We start from the raw sequence: 22,579 nt of genomic DNA, 5'->3' as shown, positions 1-22,579 counted from the left end.
TTTTAATATACCGTTTAAGCATTCCTTGTCTCATCTCTCTTTGATCACTTTTTTTCTCTGAACCTTCCTTTCCTTGTTCCTCTTTGTATGTCCTGTCTCCCTGTCTGTCTCCTTCCCTGTAAGTCTAACTGTTTTTCTGCATCTGGGTCTCTGTGTATCTTGCTTACTTGGTCTTACCTTATAGGCGATGTATGATGAGTCAAGAGCAAAACATCCTCTTATATGGTGGGGTTTTATCTTCACAGAAATAGGAAGGAGTATGATGATTTTTTCATTATATTAACTGTACACTAATCCTAGCGACAAACAGAAAACGTGGGATTTCTATAGTTGTGAAAGTTAAAAATGTTCTGTGATATAAGATAGTCACTTCTGGCTGATATCCAGTATAAAAAGACAAGAACACCAGGTCATGTTTGTAGCAATCAGTCAGAGAAATGATCAGAATTTACACTGAATGAAAGGAAAGGCCTATGAACTTACCATGTAGACTTTTCTTAATAAGAGTGATGCTCAAATCCACAGAGAATTATAAGAACTTCTCTACAAACCAGTACGTATAAGGATGTTTTTCACATATTTTTCTAAGTTGCAAATAGTCATAAATTGCATGAGAATAAAATCCTAAATAGAGAAAACTGCATGAGAATTTCCCCATAAAACAGTCATTTTATCCCTCCCTGCCTTAAACAACGATGCTTCAGTCATTCTATATAACGGAAACCATTATTTATAAAAATGCTTCTAATTACTCAGTGGCCATGACCTCAGAAAGGGCAATTAATCAGTCCTGTCTGACACAAAAAGGGGAAGGAGCAGGCATGGCCCGAAGGACCGAATGTTTCTGAAAATATGTACACGGTTGGACTTTCTGCCCCTTCTCACCCAGGGATTTTGGTATCTTATACAAAAGGCTTTGGAATAGAATGCGTGTTTTTGCTACATCCTCGTCTGCCCACACTTGGTAAATAGGGTCCTGGAGTCAGAGAGCCCAGACTGGACTTCTGGCTCTGTCATTACTGGCTGCATGATTTTGAGCAAGTCACAAATTTCCCATGCCTCAATTTTCTGACTGGCGAAATGGAATAATAGGAGACACCTTTGGGAGTTGGGGTTAGAATTAAATGAATGTACAGACTTGAAGGACCTAAAAGAAGGGTACAGGGTAAGACTTCAAGAACATTTGGGCCATCATTTTGATTACTGTTAACAAAGATAGTAAGGAAGGCACCCTCCCCTAGGGTTAGAGAATAATTAACAATACACGAGACGGTGTGAATCAGTGCAATGACTTAATATCTGGTCAGAATAGTGCTAGGCACACGTGCCAGGGTATATTTCTTTTCAAAATATTTATAAATACCTATCACAACGTTTAAGCTGTTGAGTGTTTTTCTTTGGTATTTTCACTTATTAAGCAATAGAAGATCATTTTTTAAACTCAAAGCCCACTCTTTAAAAATTTCTCACAATATCCTGTATTCTATTTTTAGATAAGTTGCTAAGATTACACTGCAAAATTTATGTCCCATTTTGAATCATCTGGTCTCTGACTTTGAATCTTAAAATAATAGAATATATGCTTATTTTAAAATCATAGCTGTTTCTCCGGTTTTGAAAACACTGTGGAAGGCAAGTGACCTGTAATTTCAGAGGCAAGTAAATAACAGCAATTGGAACACTTACATGGGAAATGCACTATGTACAACAGGATATGTTCGGGACAAATATGGTGTATGGATTGTCAACCACTGTCATGGGGAGAAGCTGGTTTCTATCCATTTTTAGGCTTAGAAAGGGAAATGCACAAAACACTATAAATATGTCCAAGTGGAGGAAATGGTTAGATAAATGGAATTGTATCCACCCCTGAAACTCTATGTAGCTATTAGCAATAATGTTTTTGAAGAATATATTTTAAGTTGGGGAATGTTTGTCATATGGCAAATGAAACAAGCTGTCGATAAAACAGTACTATGACATTTTAGTTCAGTAAAATACCTGCCATGTGAGTTTCTTTTTAATGATGGGTTAAGCCTAAATGGACATGTATGTGTTTTCTTACAAAGTAATGGTAATCTCTGAGGAATAATATCATGTGTGACTTTAATGTATGGATTATTTCTACAGTTTTCAAAATTCCTATAAGAAACACACATTCCTGAAGCTGACTCACCAGCAATAGTGATATCCAGGATAATTAGTTAGAAGCAGTTCCAGGAAAAGATGGTGGCTACAATGCCACTGTGTTCAACTAAAATGCAACAAAACTTTGGAAAACAATGTGCCTTTCTAAGCATTACCCACGCTTACTAGTAAGATAGGAAAGAGACACCAACATTTACTGAGTATGTAATGGGAACCAGATATTACGCAAAACATACTGTACACATGACTTCCTTAATCCTCACCATAAGCCGAAGTAATTATCATCTCCATTTCACAGCCAAGGAACAAATTAAAAAGCATATGTGACTTGCCCAAGGTAATTCTATTAGTAACTGATATAGCTGAGTTCTACTCATGTCTAATTGCACAGTTCATGATCTTAATAACTACACTGGAATTATTAATTTATATCTGCACTTCCTTTTTCATTTGCATGTAGAGATTTGGGCCATAAACAAAATTTTGATCATAGCAGCACTTTCCTCATGCATGCCAATGGATTCAAGGATTTTAGAAGAGTGGAATGCTATAGGTTCACACTATAGAATACTCTATAATTTATTGACTTTTGCTTGGAAGATAGGGACTAATAGCCCTTTTGCCTGAACCCACCACACTAAAGGATTCAGAGTTTCCAAAGTCAAACAAACTTGTTCTGAGAGACAGAATATTCCCATTATGTGGCTGAGCTTCTCATAGAAACTTAGGGCCAGATGCCATTTCCCCCTCTGCCAGAATAAACAATGTATTGCTCTTTGTGTCTTACATCCAAATCCTGAAGGCAATTCTAATTCTAGATCATTAGAAATAAAAATGAACTGGAAACAAAATGGAGATTCATAATTAACAGACTCGAGGCTTTCTTTGGCAGACAGCTTGAGAAACTATCATGGTTTTATAATGTTTGTTGGCTTCAAAGGCCAAGCATTTCCTCCTACAAGTGAAAAAGTGGCATTTCTAGTCTAACTGCTTGCCTCTCCTGCATTGGAAGTGCCTTACCATGTTGACTGTGATCTGGAACAAATAAATAACCATAAGCGCAAGTTTTCAACCTCAATTCCATTGACATTTGGGGCTGGGTAATACTTTGTTGTGGGCGCAGTCCTGTGCATTATAGGATGTTTAGCAGCATTGTTGGCTTTTACCCACCACATGTGAATAATATCCCCCTAATTGCAAGAGATGTCTAGACCAAAAATGTCTCCAGATAGTGCCAAATGACCCCTGAAAATGTATTAATTGAGAATTTACTGATAATAGTATATTCCCAAACTTGGCTTTTTCACATCCCTTAGAAAAATTAAAAAAAAAAAAAAAAAAAAAGCTTGACCTTACCATGGTACACCATGGTAAGGTGAACAAGCCCCATGTTCAGCTCTCTGGCTATGGCTGATTGGGCAAAGGTTAACATGTGACACAAGCTGGGCCAGTTATATTTGGTCCTTTTTGGAGAATGCATTTAAAACACAGGAGATGAGTGCTCGCTTCGGCAGCACATATACTAAAACACAGGAGATGAGTCAAATATATTTGGGCTGTATTGTGATGCCATATGAGATCGGAGTTGGCATCATGGAAATAACAGCTTCACACCAGCCCCTAAGTTATAGGAATTCAAAAGCTAAAATCTTAGAAGAGGGAACCAGTCCACACAGAGGAGAAGGAGGGCAACAGAAATCAGAAAGAATGTGTCCCATGAACAAAGAAAACAAGATGGCGGCTGCTGGCAGAATTTATGGATTCCATGATGTTTCTGGGAAATGGACTCCCCAGGATTCTTCTCTTTTCTTAAAAAAATAACTTTCCTTGGTCTAGCTTGAGTGTGTTTCTCTTTCTAACCACCATACTTCATAATGAAAACATAACACAAGCCAATCTAGAAGGTGACCTGCTTTATCTGTTTCTAGAGGTAGAACAATGGATCCTAAGCCAAGAGATCTGGGTTCTGTTTGCTACTGTGTGACCCTGAAAAATGACTCACTTGAGTCCTGATTTTCTTACTGAAGAGTCTGAACAATACCTCATACCTGGCTCTAAAATTATGAAAGATAATGATGGGGAGAGATACTTATGGTCCTTTTGAACCTTGGACTCACTATGAGCACATATAAAGTTGTTTTAAAGATGGTGGTCAAGACTTGGTATTACAGTCAGTTACTCTAGGCTTAAGAGTCAGTCAAGCTGGGGTGCCTGGGGCTCAGTTGGTTAAGCATCTGCCTTTGGCTCAGGTCATGATCTCAGGGTCCTGGGATTAAGCCCCGCATCAGGCTCCCCACTCAGCGGGGAACCCGCTTCTCCCTCTCCTCTGATACTCCCCTCTGCTTGTGCTCTCTCTCACTCTCTCTATCAAATAAATAAATAAAATCTTAAAAAAAAAAAGTCAGTCAAGCTACAACTTGTCAGCCATGGGACCAATGGAACATTACACAACCCTTCTAAGCCCCAGTTTCTTCATGTTTAAAATAGGAGGAAAAGTGTATCTGTTGCAATGATCCCTGTCTTCTGGCCTTCAAGTCCTTATAGCTCACTCCCACACTGAATGGGGATGACTTAAATAACCAACCAGATATTGTGGAAATAGTGAAGTGTAACTTCTGAGGCTAGATTATAAAAAAAGAAGGCCACTGTGTCTCCTATATTGTTCTCTTGGATTACTCAGTCTGGGTGAAGCCAGCTGCCACTCTGTGAGACACTGAGCTCCTATGGAGAGGTCCACACAGCAAGGAATTGAGTCCACCTGCCAACAGCCATGTGAGTGAGCCATCTTGAAACCATCCGCCAGCATCAGTCAAGCCTTTAGATCTTGATTGCAACTGCACGGGAGACCCAGAGCCAGACACACTCAGCTAAGTGGAATTCCTGACCCACAGGAGCTGTGAGAGAATGTTTGCTGTTTTAAGCGCTGGGGATCATTTTTACACTGTTCTAGGATCCTTGGGAGGAGTAAATAAAAGAATGCATGAGAAGTGTTTAGGACAGTGCTTGGCACATGGTGAATATTCAGAGCACCTCTATTTGTTTATGAATACATGTGAGGCACCCAGAGCAGTTGTTTGGCATAGAGTAAATGCTCATTAAATACACATTGAGTAAATGTTATCTTTAGTACCATTGTCACCATCATCATTATATAAAACCTCAATCCAAAATCACTTCCCAAATGAGCTGGACCCTACAATTTCTTTTCTTTTTTTTTTTTTAAGATTTTATTTATTTGAGAAAGAGAGACAGATGGAGATAGTGAGAGAGAGCACAAGCAGGGAGGAGAGGGAGAGAAACAGGTTCCCCGCCAGGCAGGGAGCTCGATGAGGGACTCGATCCCAGGACCCTGGGATCACGACCCAAGCCAAGGCAGACGCTTAACCGACTGAGCCACCCAGGCGCCCCTGGACCCTTCAATTTCTTGACTTGAGAAATTATTTTACCTTAACCTTCTCTAAAAAACAATAAAATAAGCCATGTGAAAGTCACAAAGCCAGAGAAACAAGAATTCTAACTATGCTGAGGACTGGCATTTGTACAACCTTCCAGCGCTTTGGATGCACCTTGTTGGTTATCCTGAACCATATATAGGTGAAACAAAAATATATATATATCTATTACAGACAGCGAACACCAAGATAAACACCTAAGAAGAGATGTAAAACCAGCTACTTACCATCTACACAGGAAGGTCTGTTTCTTGTCGTGCCAGCCACTTTTCCAGGTAGACAGGAACACTTGACTGTTTGCGACCGCTCCTCGATGCGATTCTTATTACAACATCTGTGCGCGGCAATCACTTCACATGTCCCTCCTTCTGGCAAGAGAGAAAGAACAGGGACACTGATTAGAAATAATTCATTGGCCATTAAGGCCTGTGGGGGTATGTGTGGAGGGGCTGGGGAAAGTGAGAGAAAATACAGAAAGAGTGTCCATGAAGCATAATTACTGCAGGACTCTCTCCCATCCACTCTCTATAACACCTATTTACACATGTCTACAAGACCATATGCTAGGTATGCACAGTCCTGGAGAAGACAGGTATTATAGCACCATACTTCAAATGCAACAAAGAGCCCCAATGAATAGCCCTCAAGAGGTGATGATTCTAGACTGTATATACTGAGAAGCAGTGAAGGAATGCATGCCTGGAGCTAACACAAAATAAAGAGTCTACCTGATTTAAATGCATTATATTATGGGAGCTCACTCCTGTGTTATCTTTCCATTTAGAATTCTCCGAGCTGGGGTGCCTGGGTGGCTCAGTTGGTTAAGCGACTGCCTTCGGCTCAGGTCATGATCCTGAAGTCCCAGGATCGAGTCCCACATCGGGCTCCCTGCTCAGCGGGGGGTCTGCTTCTCCCTCTGACCCTCTTCCCTCTCATGCTCTCTGTCTCTCATTCTCTCTCTCTCAAATAAATAAATAAAATCTTAAAAAAAAAAAAAAGAATTCTCCGAGCTCCCTCCCACTAATGATAAGCAACTGACACACCAGTCATACAGAACCTGCAGTGGGTGGCAGGAAGACTGCCCAGAAATTAACTCTCCCTCCCACTGCCTGCTCACTCTCCAGGGGGCTGAATAAAAAACCTAGTTGGGGAGTCATTTCCCAAATCCAGATCTCATCCAAAAAATGATAGAAGGAATTGCTGGAGAAAATAAGTATGTGCTTTAAATGGCATCTCAAATTACAGAGCTAGGCATATGGCTTCACTTAATTGTTACAGGTCAGCCATGCATTCAATGTTTATTGGCAACATAATGTATATCACTCTCCACTAGGTTCTTAACAGGTGGACGGTTGGGTCTGTCTGAATGTTGGTGAGCATTCAGGCGGCTCTTGGCAGCATGCAGGACAGTTCTTTAGGAACACAAAAGATACTCCAAGTGACTGGAAACCAGGAATTAACTTCCCAATATCAAGTTTTATGTTCAGGAAGGATATATTTTATTTGACAAGAATGGACTCAGAACATTTAGGATTCAGTTGGCATAAATTCAGCAAGCATTTGTCAAGCAATCACTATATACAAGTTACTGTGTTATAAATTGTTGGAGACGTGTTCAGCCCATACGTGGTGGGCCCTTAGGAAAACACTGGAGAAAAAGAGAGGAGGGAAGGAAGAGAGGAGACAGGAAAGACTGAAGACCCAGCTTCATCCTAGCCTGAGAATCCACAATATAATGCAGTGATTCTCAATGCAGGGGCAGGAATGGGCTTGATTTTGCTATCCACCCTCCCTACCAGTGACATTTGGAAAAGTCTGGAGACATTTTGAATTGTCATTACTGGTGGATGGTAGGTGCTACTGGCATCTAGCAGGTGAAGGCCATGGATGTGCTAAAACATCCCACAGGGCACAGGGAAGATCCCACACCAAAGAACAATCTTGTCCAGAATGTCATCAGTGCCCAGGTTGAGAAATCCTAGTTTAAAGGAAAGAAACACAAGAATCTCTGCTTCAAGGCAGACTAATTCTGCCTCCCCTCAACAGGAGGGCAGAGTTTGGGCTTTAGAGTCAGACTCTTTCAGTCTGAATCTCAGCTCTGCTACTTACTGAGTGCTTCAGTTTCCTTATCTGTAAAATGGGAATAATATTAACACCTGCCTCACAGGTTGCATGATTATAAACCAACATAACATAACACATGTATAGGGGTTAGCATTGAGCCTGCTACATAGTAGAGAGTCCATATGTGCTACCTATGATAATATCTGGTCATGATGATATATTTCCTTGGGAATGTCACCCTCCTTTCTGCCTCAGTAATTGTGCAAATATGGTTTCTCCTAGAATATTCCCTCCTATTCCCCATCCTTCTACCCACCACCTACAACTCAAATGCACTCACTAACCCTTCTTTGAACTCAATGCAAAGGTCAGTTCCTCCAAGAACATCTCACTTCCACCACTGCTCCTTCTCTTGGCACTTTACATATTTCCTCACCGAACTGTATCCACGAGTCTGTGACCACAGGCAAATTGAAAGCTTGGTCAGGGCCAAGGTTAGCCTTATTGTCAACAACTGCTGTAGATACACTGTAATTGTTGGTTGAATGAATGAAGAAATAAATGCATTAACTTAAAATTAACACCACAAAGCAAGTACCAAGTTCTGTGGACATAGGTCAAAGGAGACACCTATTTGTTTTTAAAGAATTCAAAAGACTTCTTAAGTTGGGAGATTAAAGGTTGAACTTCAACAGGCCATGATGAAGGAAAAGCATTTCACTAATGTGAAAGGTTGGGGCATTTTTTTAAATACAACCTTTTAATTAATTATAGAATGTCTTAGATTTATAGGAAATTTGTGAGGATAGTACTGTGAATTCCCATATGCCATAGCCTATAATTTCCTATTTTTATTCCACTAATATTAACATCTTATACGAGTATGCTAGTTTTGTTACAATTAATGAACCAATACTGATACATTATTATTAATTAAAGTCAATGCTATATTCAGATTTCCTTAGTTTGTATCTAATGTCTTTTTTTCTGTTCCAGGATACCATCCAGGATGCCACATTACATTTAGTTGTTTTATCTCCTTAGGCTTCTTCTCTTGGCTATGATAGTTTCTCAGATATTCCATCCTTTTTGATGACCTTGACAGTTTTAAGAAGTATTGCTCAGGTTATTTTGTAAAACGTCCCTCAGGTGGGATTTATCTGATCCTTTGATAAGACTGAGGTTATGTGTTTCTGGAGGAAGACCACAGAGGGAAAGTGCCATTCTCATCACATCATATCAAGGGTACATACTATCAACATGACTTACCACTATTGAAGTTGACCCTGATCACTTGGCTAAGATAGGGCTCGTCAGATTCCCCCACCGTAACATTACTCTCCTCCCTGTCTTTCCATACTGTCCTCTTTGGAAAGAAGTCACTCTGTGCAGCCCACACTTAGGGAGTAGAGAGTTATGCTCCACCTCTGTGAGGTTACAATATCTACTAAAACTATTGGGAATTTGTCTGCATGACAGATGTGTCTCCTCCCTCCCATCTACTTACTTATTCAATCATTTATATCAGTATGGACTCACAGATGTTTTATTTTACACACTGGGTTATAATCCAATACTACATTAATTATTTTGTTGCTTGGAATAGTCCAGCCCTGGCCACTGTGAACTCCAGTTGGTTTCTGTGTCCTGTCTCCCTGTACTGCCCCCACCCCTCACCTTTTCTGAGCACTTCCTTACTTTCTAACTCTACAAGATGCCTCAGGCTCATCTTGTATGTTTCCTACCCCAGTCCTAGAGCCAGAGTTCTCTAAGGAGTTGGTCAGGGCATTTAAAAAAAAGTGTTAGAGTAGATGGAAGTAAGGACCTGAAATTGGAGAAAACTTCCCTCTTCGGAAAGAGTACTTGGTGTGATTCTTCTGTTTCATTGAGGCACTAATGGGGATTTTGAAGCCAAGAACTGATAGGATCTAGATATTGTTCAAGAGTGACCCCCCACCTCCCCAGGTACTGCTGTGTTAGGGAGGAAGTGGAGAAGAGCAAGGTGGCGAAGCAGAAGAAACAAAAGGCCAATGCAAAATTCTGAGCAGAAAGTAAGGGGGCTTGAATTTGGAACATGGGAAGAAATTCACACTGTTCCCACATGCCCTTCATTGGGATGAGAGTTAATGAAACAATAAGACTAATCACACATTACACTCCTCAACCCAGATACCTGCAATCGGGTTGCTTTAACTTCTAATTGTCAGCTCTAAGTACCCTTAGTCAATTCAGTAATTGCTGGTTCTATACTTCATGAAAATAACACCAATTTTAAAGTTACCACTTGGCTTTAATATAAGACTAGAGCAACATTTATGAGTGAAAGTGGTACAAGTTATAGAAAAGCTTCTAGGATACATCTTGAATCTCATTTGATTTATAGTTAAGTCAGTGACAGACATGCCAAATCATCCAAATCACTGCCCTGAATTAAACAATGTGGACAATGAGGTGGCCACTGGAGGCCCAAAGCCAGTCTCTCCTAACACTCTTGTAGGTGAACAGTTCCAGGTTACCTCAGTGCTCACTGACATTTACTGAATTCTGATTGGATGCTGGGCACTGTACCTGGCACTCTACCTACATTATTTATAAAGCTCCCAGCAACTGTAAAAGCTTCTGTCCGCACCTTACAGATGAAAAGCTGAGACTCAGAGAGGTTGAATAACATGCCCCAGATTACACAAATATGAACTGGTCTGCTGGACTCCACAACTTTGCGTTTGTGCATCTTGTCATGAGTTGTCATTCTTTGCTGACAAAGAACTCCCAAAAGGAAGTCAACACTTTGCTTACAAAGGTTATCAAGGTTAAATATCCAACTCACTCTTCTTCCCTCAATTATATTCTGACCCCATTTGCTACCACCCTTCCCTCCATCACTCTGCTCCATGGACACGGGTCTCCTTATAGGCTACTGCCTGAACACGGCTGATGTGTTCCCTCTCGAGTGTTACTCTAAAACCAGGTAGGTGTTGTTCTAAATAAGAGGCTCATCTGGTCTTCTTGACAAGTTGAACTACGCCTCACCTGGGATATGGCAAATCTATGGCTCCCCCCTTCACTATCTCCACATCTTTGCCCAAATGTCTTTTTTTTTCAGTCTCACTTGACTACCCTATTAAAATCATAATTCTCTCAGAAAGCATTCATGATATCCCTTATTTTGCTTCATGTCCTTACCTGTGTCAGCCTCCAGAATATTTGTGATTTTCAATTACTATATGTAATTAAGGTATTTATTATCCTTATTGTCTATGTCCCCCTCCCTCCAATAACCACCTCAAGGACAGGGACTCCTATTGTTTATTTATTAAAAATTGTCTGGCCTAGTATTATTAGTATTTAACAAGTGTTTAACAAGCAACACAGCTACATAACTAGTGGTGATAACTATAGTAATACAGGTTAACCACCTGACTACTTACTATGTTCCTGACACCATGAAAGATACATTATAAACCCTTTATTCATTTTATGGTTACTAAAACCCAATAAGGTTATGATTACCCCTATTTTATAGGGGAGGCAACTGAGATCAAGAGCAGTTAAAAAACTAGCCCATGTTTTAACTAACCAGGTATCTATTCTCTGGCAGCATGTGGACCAGAGCCCAGATCTTCTGACCCCCTTTGCAGTGCTCATTCTCCAGTCCCACCTGGGCCCGGCATACATGCTGATGTTTCTCTGAAAAGGGCAGGAGAACTCAGTGACTGGAAATTGACAAGTGCTCCATTTTCATTAAAACCTTGTGTATAAAGTCAGTGACCCCAGACCATGTCTTCCTTGGGCTCATGGATGATGGATTTGCCCATGGGAAGCCAGAGAGGTGTTGCGCTAAATAACAAGCTCATCTGGTCTTGACAGGATCAACTATAGCTTCATTTTACACCAGCTGCTTAGATATGCCAATGTGGAATATGCAACCAGGTCCTGGAGCCCATAGGACCCTAAAATTTAGAAGTCTGATTAGACCTGTCATAGCCAAATCTCCTGAATCCAAAGGTTTATATTTGTGACCAACCTAGCCATAGTCAACCAGAGTAAGTTAATCTTTCAATCTCTCCAGACTATGAAATCCTGGTCCATTGATTTATGTTGGAGAAATAAAAATATTAGATGGTTGACAGGAAATGGCTCAGTTCTTTTATCACTACAGGGAGAGAATTTTTCAAGACCCTCTGGAACTGTAGTCTAACTTACCTACTGTCTTCATTAGCTGGCTGTTTGAAAAAGGGGACTGGAAACGAAAACATTCCTCAGCTTTGTCCCTGATATGTAAGATTTGTCATAACCCTTTCTGGAAACTAGAAAATTTTTCCTTTAAATCTATTTTATCCGCATTTTGAAGATTACCTAGTGAACTGTCCTTTCAAACCTAACTGCCAAGGTTATTGCAAAATCATAATGATAATATTTGTCATGTAAATGTCTTTCAGACTTTGCTTTGGCACCAATGCCAATCCATTCCTAAATTTTATCTCAATCCAAGTCAAAATGATTTCAAGATGAGCTATGGCCTCTCAAAGCAGTCATTTAAGTGCTCAGAAAATTGAGCTTCCCTTTTTTGCTTATGGATTATATGGAAAATGGCTTCTTTTCTGGATTTTACCCAGCATCTGTAGCTCCAGCAAATACAACGGTGAGCTAACCTATTAGCTAATGGCAAAGAATGTGGCATAAAGAACAAGCCAGTATAAAGGTTGTCTGTACTATTCAGATTTTCCAGATTATTGCTCTTATCATCACTTGACTTTGTCTATGGGAAAATATCTAAGATAAAATATAAGAAATTAGTCTCATAACCTAAATCACATTTTATAAGGGGTCCCATTGTTCTTTTAGATTAGAAGGTAAATGCAGCAATTACCCGGCTAACACAGGTCAGTCGAAAAATGTTACATATGTTTGATGAACATCAATTTCTGCTCTCCCTCTACCACAGATTTTCTAAATGGTGGCCTTGCTTCTCACTCACTTTGTCCATGTTCACCCAAGTGGCAATGGCAAAGTCCCCTGCAGGGAAGCTCCACGGGGCAGCTCTCTACTTTCCTTTCTGCTTTTTCTCTTGTGTTTGTCAGACCTCTGAGTACATTATCAAAACCTATTTTTAACAGGAAGAGAAAGTTTCTAATATCCAAAAAAGGGGGGGGGACAGCATTTCAAGATTATTTCTGGCAGCAGCAGAGCTCTCTGAGCTGGAGAAGTTAAAAAAAATGCCAAGCCCAATATGCTCCTAGCAATGATCCCTCCTTCCCAGCTCAATGCATCACTGTCTTGCCCTGCACAAGTGAGGAAACACAAAGAAGATGAATTGCTAAGGGTAACGTTTCTTTTAAAAAGAGTCCCCACTGATGACAATGATATGGCCAGATAGAAAGGGATGATGAGGTTAGAAATGACTGGCAAGCAGATGGCTAAAAACTTGAAGGTTGGCATCATGAAACAGGGTTTGCTCCCAGAATGGTCATCTAAGAGAGCTCACACCAAGCCACTGGATTGCTCTGGGCTACAAACTGGATCAGCCATTTAAGAATGGGCACTTAATGGAAACTGCTAATGTCTGATCCTTTTCATCTGCCAGGGAATTTGACATTCAGTAGTTTAGTTTGGTGTTGATGGCTTCATGTCAATGACGAAGCATGGCCAAGCAATTCAAAATTATCACAATACCAGGTTTTCTGGGAAAGGAAATGCAAGGGGAGAGTATAAAGTTGGAATAGAAGAGAATCATCTTAAAAATAAAAAGAGAATATAAATCTAAACCCTATACTTTATTTTTATTTTATTTATTTATTTTTGCCCCCATACTCATCATTCAGGTCTTTAGGTATCCTTGAACCATACTGGCAGTTAGATTCCCCTGCTATATGATTCTACAACCTCACATTTTCCCAGAATAATATTCACAATGTATTATTTTGACATTTTCAAATAATCTTTTGCTTTTCCTGTAAAGGGTAAAGGCAGCAATTTTTCTTTTTTATCACTCTATCCCTAGTACTCAGCTTGGAATGTGGCCTACGTTTGGTCTGTAAATATTTGTTGAATGAACCTCTTCCCCAAAGACTAGCTTTGGATCCTCATGGTATGATCTCTTCACAAGCCAAACTTCTCTTTTGCAGCGTATCTCCTAGGAGGGATGTTTGGTTCACTGCTTGTCTATCCCATTGGGCTGGACACTCTGTGATAGCAGGGACTGCATCTTGTTTACTTCTTTATCTCTAGTGCCTGGCATAAGGGTAGGAATTCCACATTTGCTAAATGATGGGTTGATGGAAGGAAGGAAGGATGGAAGGAAAAAAGGAAAGAAGGAAGGAAGGAAGGAAGGAAGGAAGAAAGAAAGGAGAGGAAAGGATCAGGGGAAGAAAGAAGGAAGGGAAGAAGTGAGGGGGAGAAAGAGTAAACAAAGAAGAAATGAAAGGAAAAGAAGAAAGACTGAATATAAATTAATCCTCTTTGGGGGAACTTTTCCTACCCAAATATTCATTACGTGATCTTTTAAGAAAATGAATTTGAATGATAGATGTAGCTTTTGCCAGAAAAAATATCCCTTTGGTTTGGGGTAGAGCCAAAATGTACAAAAGATAAACTTTTCATTCTCCCTGAAATGACTGGAACACGAAATAGCAATTAAGAGTAACCATAAGGTAACTTCAGTCCTCATTTAAAAGTTAAGTCAGGACATATCTGCTTATAGTCAAGGGCAACTTCTGGAGGAAATGAATAAAACGTAATCAAGGAATGTTAAGACTGACATCATTATTCAGATACTTCCATTTTCACTTCATTGTAAATGGTCCCTCTCTTTAAAAGCTGTTAGGTCTAAGACAAAGCACAGATTTTTTTGACATTCACTTTTATAGGACGTTTTGATCAAGGCCTTATAAGTAGTTCTCTTGGAAAGTATTGTAGTGGTAGTCGGAAATGCATGTTTAAGACTCTGTTAAAAATGCTCTATTGACCTAGTAGACTGGAAGGAAGCTCCACGTGTCTCTGTAAATCACTGACAAGACAGACTCTAATGGATCCTTGAGCATGTTTTGGTAGAGGAGGACAAAGTGGCTGCTTGATTTGTTTATGCTTCAGATTAAACAAATTACCATCTCCTCCCTCCTAGGGCCCTGAGGAATGTAGAAGACAGATGAATGTAGGAAAAAAGAACAAATTGGGGGCTGGACAGCCCTGTTTGAGGCAATATAGCATAATGAATAAGATCACAGATTCTAGAGTTAGGCTGCCAAAATTCAAGTGCTGGATCTGTTGCTTCTGATCATTTTCCATGCTGTGCCTCAAGGTTCTCGTCTATAAAATGTGGTAATAATAACATTAATTTTGGTTGTTCTGAGGACTAAGAGAGTATAAGAATTAAATAAGTAGAGGCAGTTATAATAATACCTCGCTCAAAGTAAGCTCTGAAAGGTATTCTGCTATTAGTAGTACTGTTGGAATCAGGATTACGACTGAGAAAAAATTTGACCCTTTACTGTTTTTCTTTTGTTTCACTAACATGGACCATTCCTCACACCTGTATCCCTACTCTCAGTCTAGGCCAATGACTGGGAAACATTTAGACCCCACTTTTCCCCTAAAATGAGATCGCTAAAAGTAATGTAATACTGCAATAAACTTATCACCCATACCCCAGATTTCTCCTTTATTTTTTTTAAGGAAGAAAAGGGCTTATACAGTGGATATGCTGAAACTCTACTGTAGAAATCGTTTTTAAAAACTGCTCTAACAACATGGAAATAAATTTTACCCAAAATACACCAATGAACTCATAAGAAGAACACCTTTGTTCCTTAGTGTTCTTTAAATACTACAGAACTTTGACTCTTTCCAACAGGGATGCCTTGGATAGCATTAGGGAGGACAACCCAAGTGATGGTTTAGAATCTGATGATGCAGAATAAATGAGTTGTATTCTACTATTTTGAGGAAGGCAAAGGTTAGAATGAAATGAGGCTTTTAGAGGAATAGTTATGTCCACTGTTGCTCTCTAAGGTACAACATTCTTCATCTAAGTCCTGCTTGGATCTCCCCCAACTTTTTGCCTAAACTGAAATCCCTGGTCCAGCTGGGTGATAGTTTATCAGGATTTTCTTCTCCATTGCTAGCCTTCAAGGCTGGGAATGACATGGAAACAATTTTTAGCAAAGAGACAGGCAACCTTGTTTTACATGAGCAACTCCTCTGGCTATGTTAATTTCCCTAAAATTACGTGAAACACTGACCTTAAAGGTTGAATATGTTACTATTGAAATGATATTTCAAATAACCTAATTTGGGTTACGAGCTAGATGACTAGGGACAAGTTGTAATCTCTAAACTCTGGTCCCTCATAAGGAAAATGCCCAACTCTATAGGATATTAGAATTAGAAAGTTGTGTATTAATACACCAAAGAGCACACAGTAGGCAGACTATAAATAAAAGCTAACATTCTTATGGTTTAACCTAAAAAAATGAAACCTAGTTTTAAAGACGACATTGGAGGCAGTTTCTTCCCGCACAAGTTTTGATGGAAGGATAGAATCGTGAAAGGCTGAAAGATGGAAGAATTTACCTTTCAGCCTCCAGGACCTCATGTCAAATGTCTGAACCTTTCATGCAAGGGTGGGTCTGATGTGTTCTCTTTATTGAATCCTTGCCTATCTGCTCCTACATCTTTATTCATTTTTCTCTGTGTTTCTTCATGGCATTTATTTAATGGCAAACAAGTAGGAATACTCTCTGAGATCGAAGTCCAAAAACAATTATAAACTTGCTTTATTCTCTTAAGATGAGATTCTTCTATTATCCTTTGCAGGTGAGTATAGTGGATGTTAATAGGAGCATGGGTGGTAATTATACATAAACTCCATTAGGAAAACGTAAAAGTCCAGCCAACAAAATAAAGCAGGCAATGCAATGACTCCAAATCTATCACCTCTAAACCACAACTGTTCTTTGACATTTTTTCCTTAAGCTAAACAACAATAAAAATGCCCATGGAACATCACTTCTGACTTGGCTGAGAAGCAAAGACAAGAAGGCTAAGAGACACTTTGAGATAATCAAGAAAGAAATACTCTCCTCTGAAAGAAGCATTCTCCCTTTAGGGTCTGATGCCCACCAGTGGATACCCCTGCTGAGTCAGGAAGTGATCTTAAATCGGAGATTCTTCCTTTAGTATCTGTCGGAAAACCTCATGAATATCCGTAGGCATCCATGGGCTAATTACTCCCCAACTCCTAACTGAATTCTTAAGCATTATGGAAATCTGTTCCACAAACATTAAAATTAGCATTTTTCATCTACTGAATTTTATAATTAAGGCTTTTGTTAGGAAGCATTCTCTGCAGTAGTGAGGGCTGGGATTTCTGTGAGTCCCAGAGGGTCCACGTGTGGGACAATGGTTAGGAGTACAGGGTTCAGGGTGGATTTGGGAGCTCTGTTGACTGAGTTGAAATACCACCTTCCCCCTTTGTTAACTGTATTTACCTCAGGAAAATCACTTAAGCTTTTCATTCTTAGTTTTATCATCTGTAAAATGGGGAAGGTAATCGTACCTTCAGGTTGAGGATGTTGTGAGGATCGGTGAGTGAACACTGGCAAAGCACTTAGAACAGTGCCTGCAGTGTAAGAATAATGCAATTTCCTGCTATTAATATTCTTGCTATTATTAGTTTTAGCCGTGGCAGCCATCAGAACTGCTAAATGACGTCTCTGGCTCTCTTCCTCCTGGGCTGACTGGTATTCTTAGCCCCCTTGTGGGAGGTGGGGCCATGTGACTATTTCTGTGTTCGTGCAAGTGACTTACCACTTCCATGCTGAGTATTTAATTCCCTATGCAAGACTCTCCCAGACTCTCTTCCTGCGGGCGTGACAACCCAGAAATATTTTAGATCAGGGGTCGGAGAACTTGACCTATAAAGTTCCAGATAGTAAATCCCTTTTTGGCTTTGTAGGCCATCTGGTCTCTGTGGTTAACTACCAAACTTGGTGATTTTATCCTGAAAGTAGCCATGAACAATACATAGGTAAATGAGTGGGGCTGTCTGCTAATAACATTTTATTTATGGAAACTAAAACTTGAGTTTCATGTAATTTTTATGTGTCACAAAATATTATTTTGAGTTTTTTTTTTTTTTTTTTTTTTTTTTTTTTTTAGCCATTTAAAAGGGTACAGGCCATCCTGAGCTCACTGGTGGTGCAAACCAGATGGTGGACCAGATAGGACCCCTGGGCCATAGTTTGCCCACCCTTGTTCCCTTGTTTTAGGTGGTGGCTGTTCCAGCAAGTCTAGTCGTGAGTGACTTCAACGAACACAACCCCACTGTTGAACCACAACAGGCATGGTGCCTGATCAAGAAATAAGACTTGGTTGTTTTAAGCCAACAAGATTTGGGGGTGGTTTGTTGGTCAATCTGTATGTTAGCCTAATCTGACTAATAAATTATTCTTTTGGATGATTAAAGTCAAAGAAGTATCTTACCCGCATAAGAGTGCTTAAATCACTTCTCTAAAAATGTTTAATTGTAACTAGCGTGGCAGCGTCTTCAGGGCTTTCACCCATGAAATACAGTCTTTCAGATCTTCACCTTCCTTGGAGAACTAGAACGACATATAGCTGCTTAGCTTCCTCTGTGCATATACCTCATCCAAGCCAAGAATCTGGCCCCTATCATCTTGATATTTTTATCAGGTGAGCTGAGAGGTAATAATAAAAGTATATATTTATTTATATCATGAGATTGTGCCTCACATTCACAGCCAGAGAGAGCAGAAAACACACATTTAGAGGGAAAGAAGACAAATAGAAACTCTGATTTGTGTTACACATTGTAGAAGTCATTAACTATGGCTCAGGTAGAAAAACTTATTACTTCTCTTTTTGACGGTGATGACAATTTAATAGTATTTGACTCTACCGAGTTACATACAGCATCCAGAGGCACTGAAAGGGGCTGTTTATCAAGATGATAAACAAGGTTTCATTTCATCCCTGGCTGCATGGATGTGATCAGAAGTCTAAGGCCATCCGAAATCACTTAGTCTGGCCACCAGGCAGACGTTAAGCTACTCGGGACCATCTGCGCTTGAAATGAGCTTCACTTAATGGACCTTCTCTGAGCAGGTCAGCACTAAGGGAGGTATGGGTGCAGGAGCATGTGAGCACCGGGGAATGCAATGTGGACCTGAGGGCTGAGGGAAGGGTGTTAGTCCTACTAAAAACCCCACTCTCTGGGAGTCCCATACTTAGATTTCAACAGAGCTAGTTTTGCCTTCTGGCTTGGGGCTGGATAGATTTTTCAACATGCCAGGAGTGTAGAACGAGTTTGTATGGGTAGGTATAATAAACACTTAGAAAATAAGTGGTTTTTCTTAGTGTTATTACTATTATTTCTGTTAGCTGTGACAGCCATGAAAGCCATTAGTCATTTCTACTCTGCGGAAGGCCCCTGTTCTTTCTGCCTGCCCAGCAAACATTCCCACTTCTACCGGTGAAGCTTCTTGGTTTTCCAGGAGAAGCCAATGGTCTTCTTCCCTATTCCCAGATCACGGAGTTTTGGAGATGCTGATTCTATCCCTAGTCCAGGAGAAGGCACAAGACTTAGGACTAGCAAAGTGGACCCTGTGTTCTCTAGTGACGAGGGATTGTTATACGGGCCGGTTCCTGGCCTAAGCCATACATAATGAGAGCCAGTTATAAAACATTTATTCTTGAGAAGAGAAAATTTTTTCTACAAGGGTTTCTGATAAAAATACATAAGTCTGGAGCTTGCCACTATCTTAATATCATGATAGAAAAACCTCAGATGAATGGAGCCAACACAAAGGGAAGCCAAGTGGAGAAGTGCAGTGTTACTTGACACCATTGATCATACTGCTTGATGCAACTGTGCCTGAAGGTGGAGGCTGAACTTTTGCCAGTACATGCCTTTAAAAAAAAAAAAAAATTCAGAATAGCCAAACTGTGGAAAGAGCCAAGATGTCCATCAACAGATGCATGGATAAAGAAGATGATATACACACACACACACACACACACACACACACACACACACACACACACACAATGGAATATTATGCAGCCATCAAAAGGAATGAAATCTTGCCATTTGCAATGACGTGGATGGAACTGGAGGGTGTTATGCTGAGCGAAATAAGTCAATCAGAGAAAGACATGTATCATATGACCTCACTGATATGAGGAATTCTTAATCTCAAGAAACAAACTGAGGGTTGCTGGAGTGGTGGGGGGTGAGAGGGATGGGGTGGCTGGGTGATAGACATTGGGGAGGGTATGTGCTATGGTGAGCACTGTGAATTGTGCAAGACTGTTGAATCACAGAGCTGTACCTCTGAAACAAATAATACATTATATTTAAAAAAAAATAGTAGGAAGGGAAGAATGAAGTGGGGCGAAAATAGGAGGGGGAGACGAACCATGAGAGACTATGGACTCTGAAAAACAAACTGAGGGTTCTAGAGGGGAGGGAGGTGGGTGATGGGTTAGCCTGGTGATGGGTATTAAAGTGGGCACATTCTGCATGGAGCTCTGGGTGTTATATGCAAACAATGAATCATGGAACACTACATCAAAAACTAATGATGTAATGTATGGTGATTAACATAACATAATAATAAAAAAAAGAGTAGAAAAAAATTCAGTTTAACTTAGATTTTCTGCTATTTGTGAAGAATCATGAAGTACAGTTATAATATAGGCATCCAAAGATTATCTGCAATTACTGTCTGCAATTATCTTTTCTTTTTTTCTATGAACTTTGTTACATGCAAGCCCTATGTTAAGTGCTAAAACTGAACTAGATACCACCCTAAGTGCCACCTCCTCAGGGAAGACTTCCCAACTTCCCTAATTAGGTCACTCATGTCTCCTCCCTTCCATTCTTTTGTTTCGTCTTGTTTTAAGATTTATTTATTTGTCAGAGAGAGAGAGAGAGAGCACACAAGAAGGGGAGTGGCAGGCAGAGGGAGAGGGAGAAGCAGGCCCCCCGTTGAGCAAGGAACCCCATGCGGGACTTGATCCCAGGACCCTGGGACCACAACCTGAGATGAAGGCAGATGCTTAACCGACTGAGCCACCTGGGCGCCCCTCCTCCCTCCCATTCTTAATGCTCAGAGCACTTTGATCTTTTTCCCTTCAGCACATTTGCAACTGAATTTTATGTGTGTTCAACAAATACTTTTCATGACTGTCTGTGTCCTCTAATTAATAAACTGCTATATGAAGCAAGGGCCATAACTCTTTTCATTGACCATGGTATCCTGAATGCCCAGAACAATGCCTAACTGGCGAACTCACGTTGCCAACTCAATACTTCTCTTCTTTTTCATAGAACTGGAACAGTAATTTTGATCAGAATGACCAAATGCCTACAGATGCAAAAATATTTTTGTTCTCTTTTCAGCTATGGATGGAAACATGCCATAGTTCTTATCAATGGGCTACAAATTAAAGTCTGGTGAGGCTGTCTAGGAAGACTGCTTTCCTGACATATTAACTACCCCTTCCTATTTACCATGTTCTACTTCTTCCTGTGTGAAATGCAGGCTTGTTGGCTGAAGCTACAGTAGCCATCCTGTGCCATTGAGAGACAGAAAGGAAAAAAAAAAAAAAAGCCAAGAGAATCACAGGGACTTTAACCTTGAGAGTTTTTGGCGACTGAACCAATGTCACCAAAACTCTACTTTCAATTGTTTTATTGTATGAGAAAAAATAACCCGCCTGCCAATCTGTTTAACCTGTCCATCAGTTGGGGTTTCAGTTACTTGAAACAAAATTAGTTCTGATACATTGGCACCTGTTAGGATTTGAGAGAGAGAGAGGGAGAGAGAGCATGAGGAGGGGAGGGGCAGAGGGAGAGGGAGAAGCAGGCTCCCCACTGAGGAGGGAGCCCAATGTCGGGCTCCATCCAATCCTTGGACTCCGGGGTCAACTGATTGTTTAACCATCAATTGCTAGGGATCAATATGGTGAGTCATTTGGACTTCACCTGCACCCAAGGGTGGAACTTTTAAAAATATAGACTTTAGAATAGAATACAGCAAAGCTGATAGGATGTTACTGCTGTAATTAGTCTACCTTATATGGCAAGGATGATGTGATGTCCCACCATGGTTATCTCTATCTTTATCTCTATATAGAATCTTATTAGTATACACTAGAGAGACTCCCTGTCCATTGCTAGCTTTGAGGAAGTTTACATGGCAAATACTTGCAGGTGACCTCTATGAGCTGAGAGGGACCCCTGGCTGGGTGTCATACGACCATGAGGAGATGAATTCTGCCAACAACCTAAGGGAACTTTGAAGTGGATATTTACCCAAGGCATCCTCTGATGAGGGTCTATGTGTCTGTCTTCTCATACTTGTCTAGATTCTCGCAAATGATGAGGGATTAGTTAAGTAATTCCAGTTAAAAAAATGTCTATTACATTTGGTGTTTGATTCCATTTACCAAGGACATCTTTCAAGAATTAACAGCCTCTATAAGATTTATATGAATATGAAAACATATGTTTTGCTCTTTAAGAATCTGTTCAGGGAAGAATAGTACTTAGTGATTTTACTTTGCTGTGTCTAAATATAACTCTTTGTTCTCTTTTAAGTTGTGAGGATTAGATCAAGGGATGTGGAATGACCCAGGTAACTGTTCCTGGTTTCTTATCAGGGTTGAAATAATAAGCAGAAGCAACAAACTTCTCTTGAAAATCTTCACTTGTAGAGACTTGGTTTCTAAAAATGCACTGTGGTTTTGTGACTACCCTGAGACTTCTTGGCTGGAACACTAGCTTTCTATCTGACTAACAGGCAGATATCGACATGTCACTCTAAACTTCCTGAACCTCAATTTACTTGTCTGTAAAATGGGGATAATGGTGACTATCACTTTCTGTAGTTGAA

General features: G+C 40.1%; 1 protein-coding gene across 3 annotated transcripts in view; it reads right to left on the bottom strand.

Moving 5' to 3' along the window:
- The window catches only part of TAFA1 (TAFA chemokine like family member 1), a 511,832-nt gene that overhangs the window by 129,278 nt on the left and 359,975 nt on the right, over positions 1-22,579 (bottom strand). For 2 of the 3 annotated variants that reach the window (XM_025885559.2, XM_073901524.1), the window contains exon 3: positions 5,828-5,968. In XM_025885559.2, coding sequence (XP_025741344.1) covers positions 5,828-5,968 — 141 coding nt within the window. The remainder of the gene's footprint in view (positions 1-5,827; positions 5,969-22,579) is intronic. The other variant, XM_073901525.1, reaches the window with a different exon arrangement.

The sequence above is a fragment of the Callorhinus ursinus genome, unplaced genomic scaffold, assembly GCF_003265705.2.
Source record: "Callorhinus ursinus isolate GAN/ISIS: 27379988/994484 unplaced genomic scaffold, GSC_fseal_2.0 scaffold15, whole genome shotgun sequence".
Taxonomy (NCBI): Eukaryota; Metazoa; Chordata; class Mammalia; order Carnivora; family Otariidae; genus Callorhinus; species Callorhinus ursinus.
This window is presented reverse-complemented; position numbering and strand designations above follow the sequence as displayed.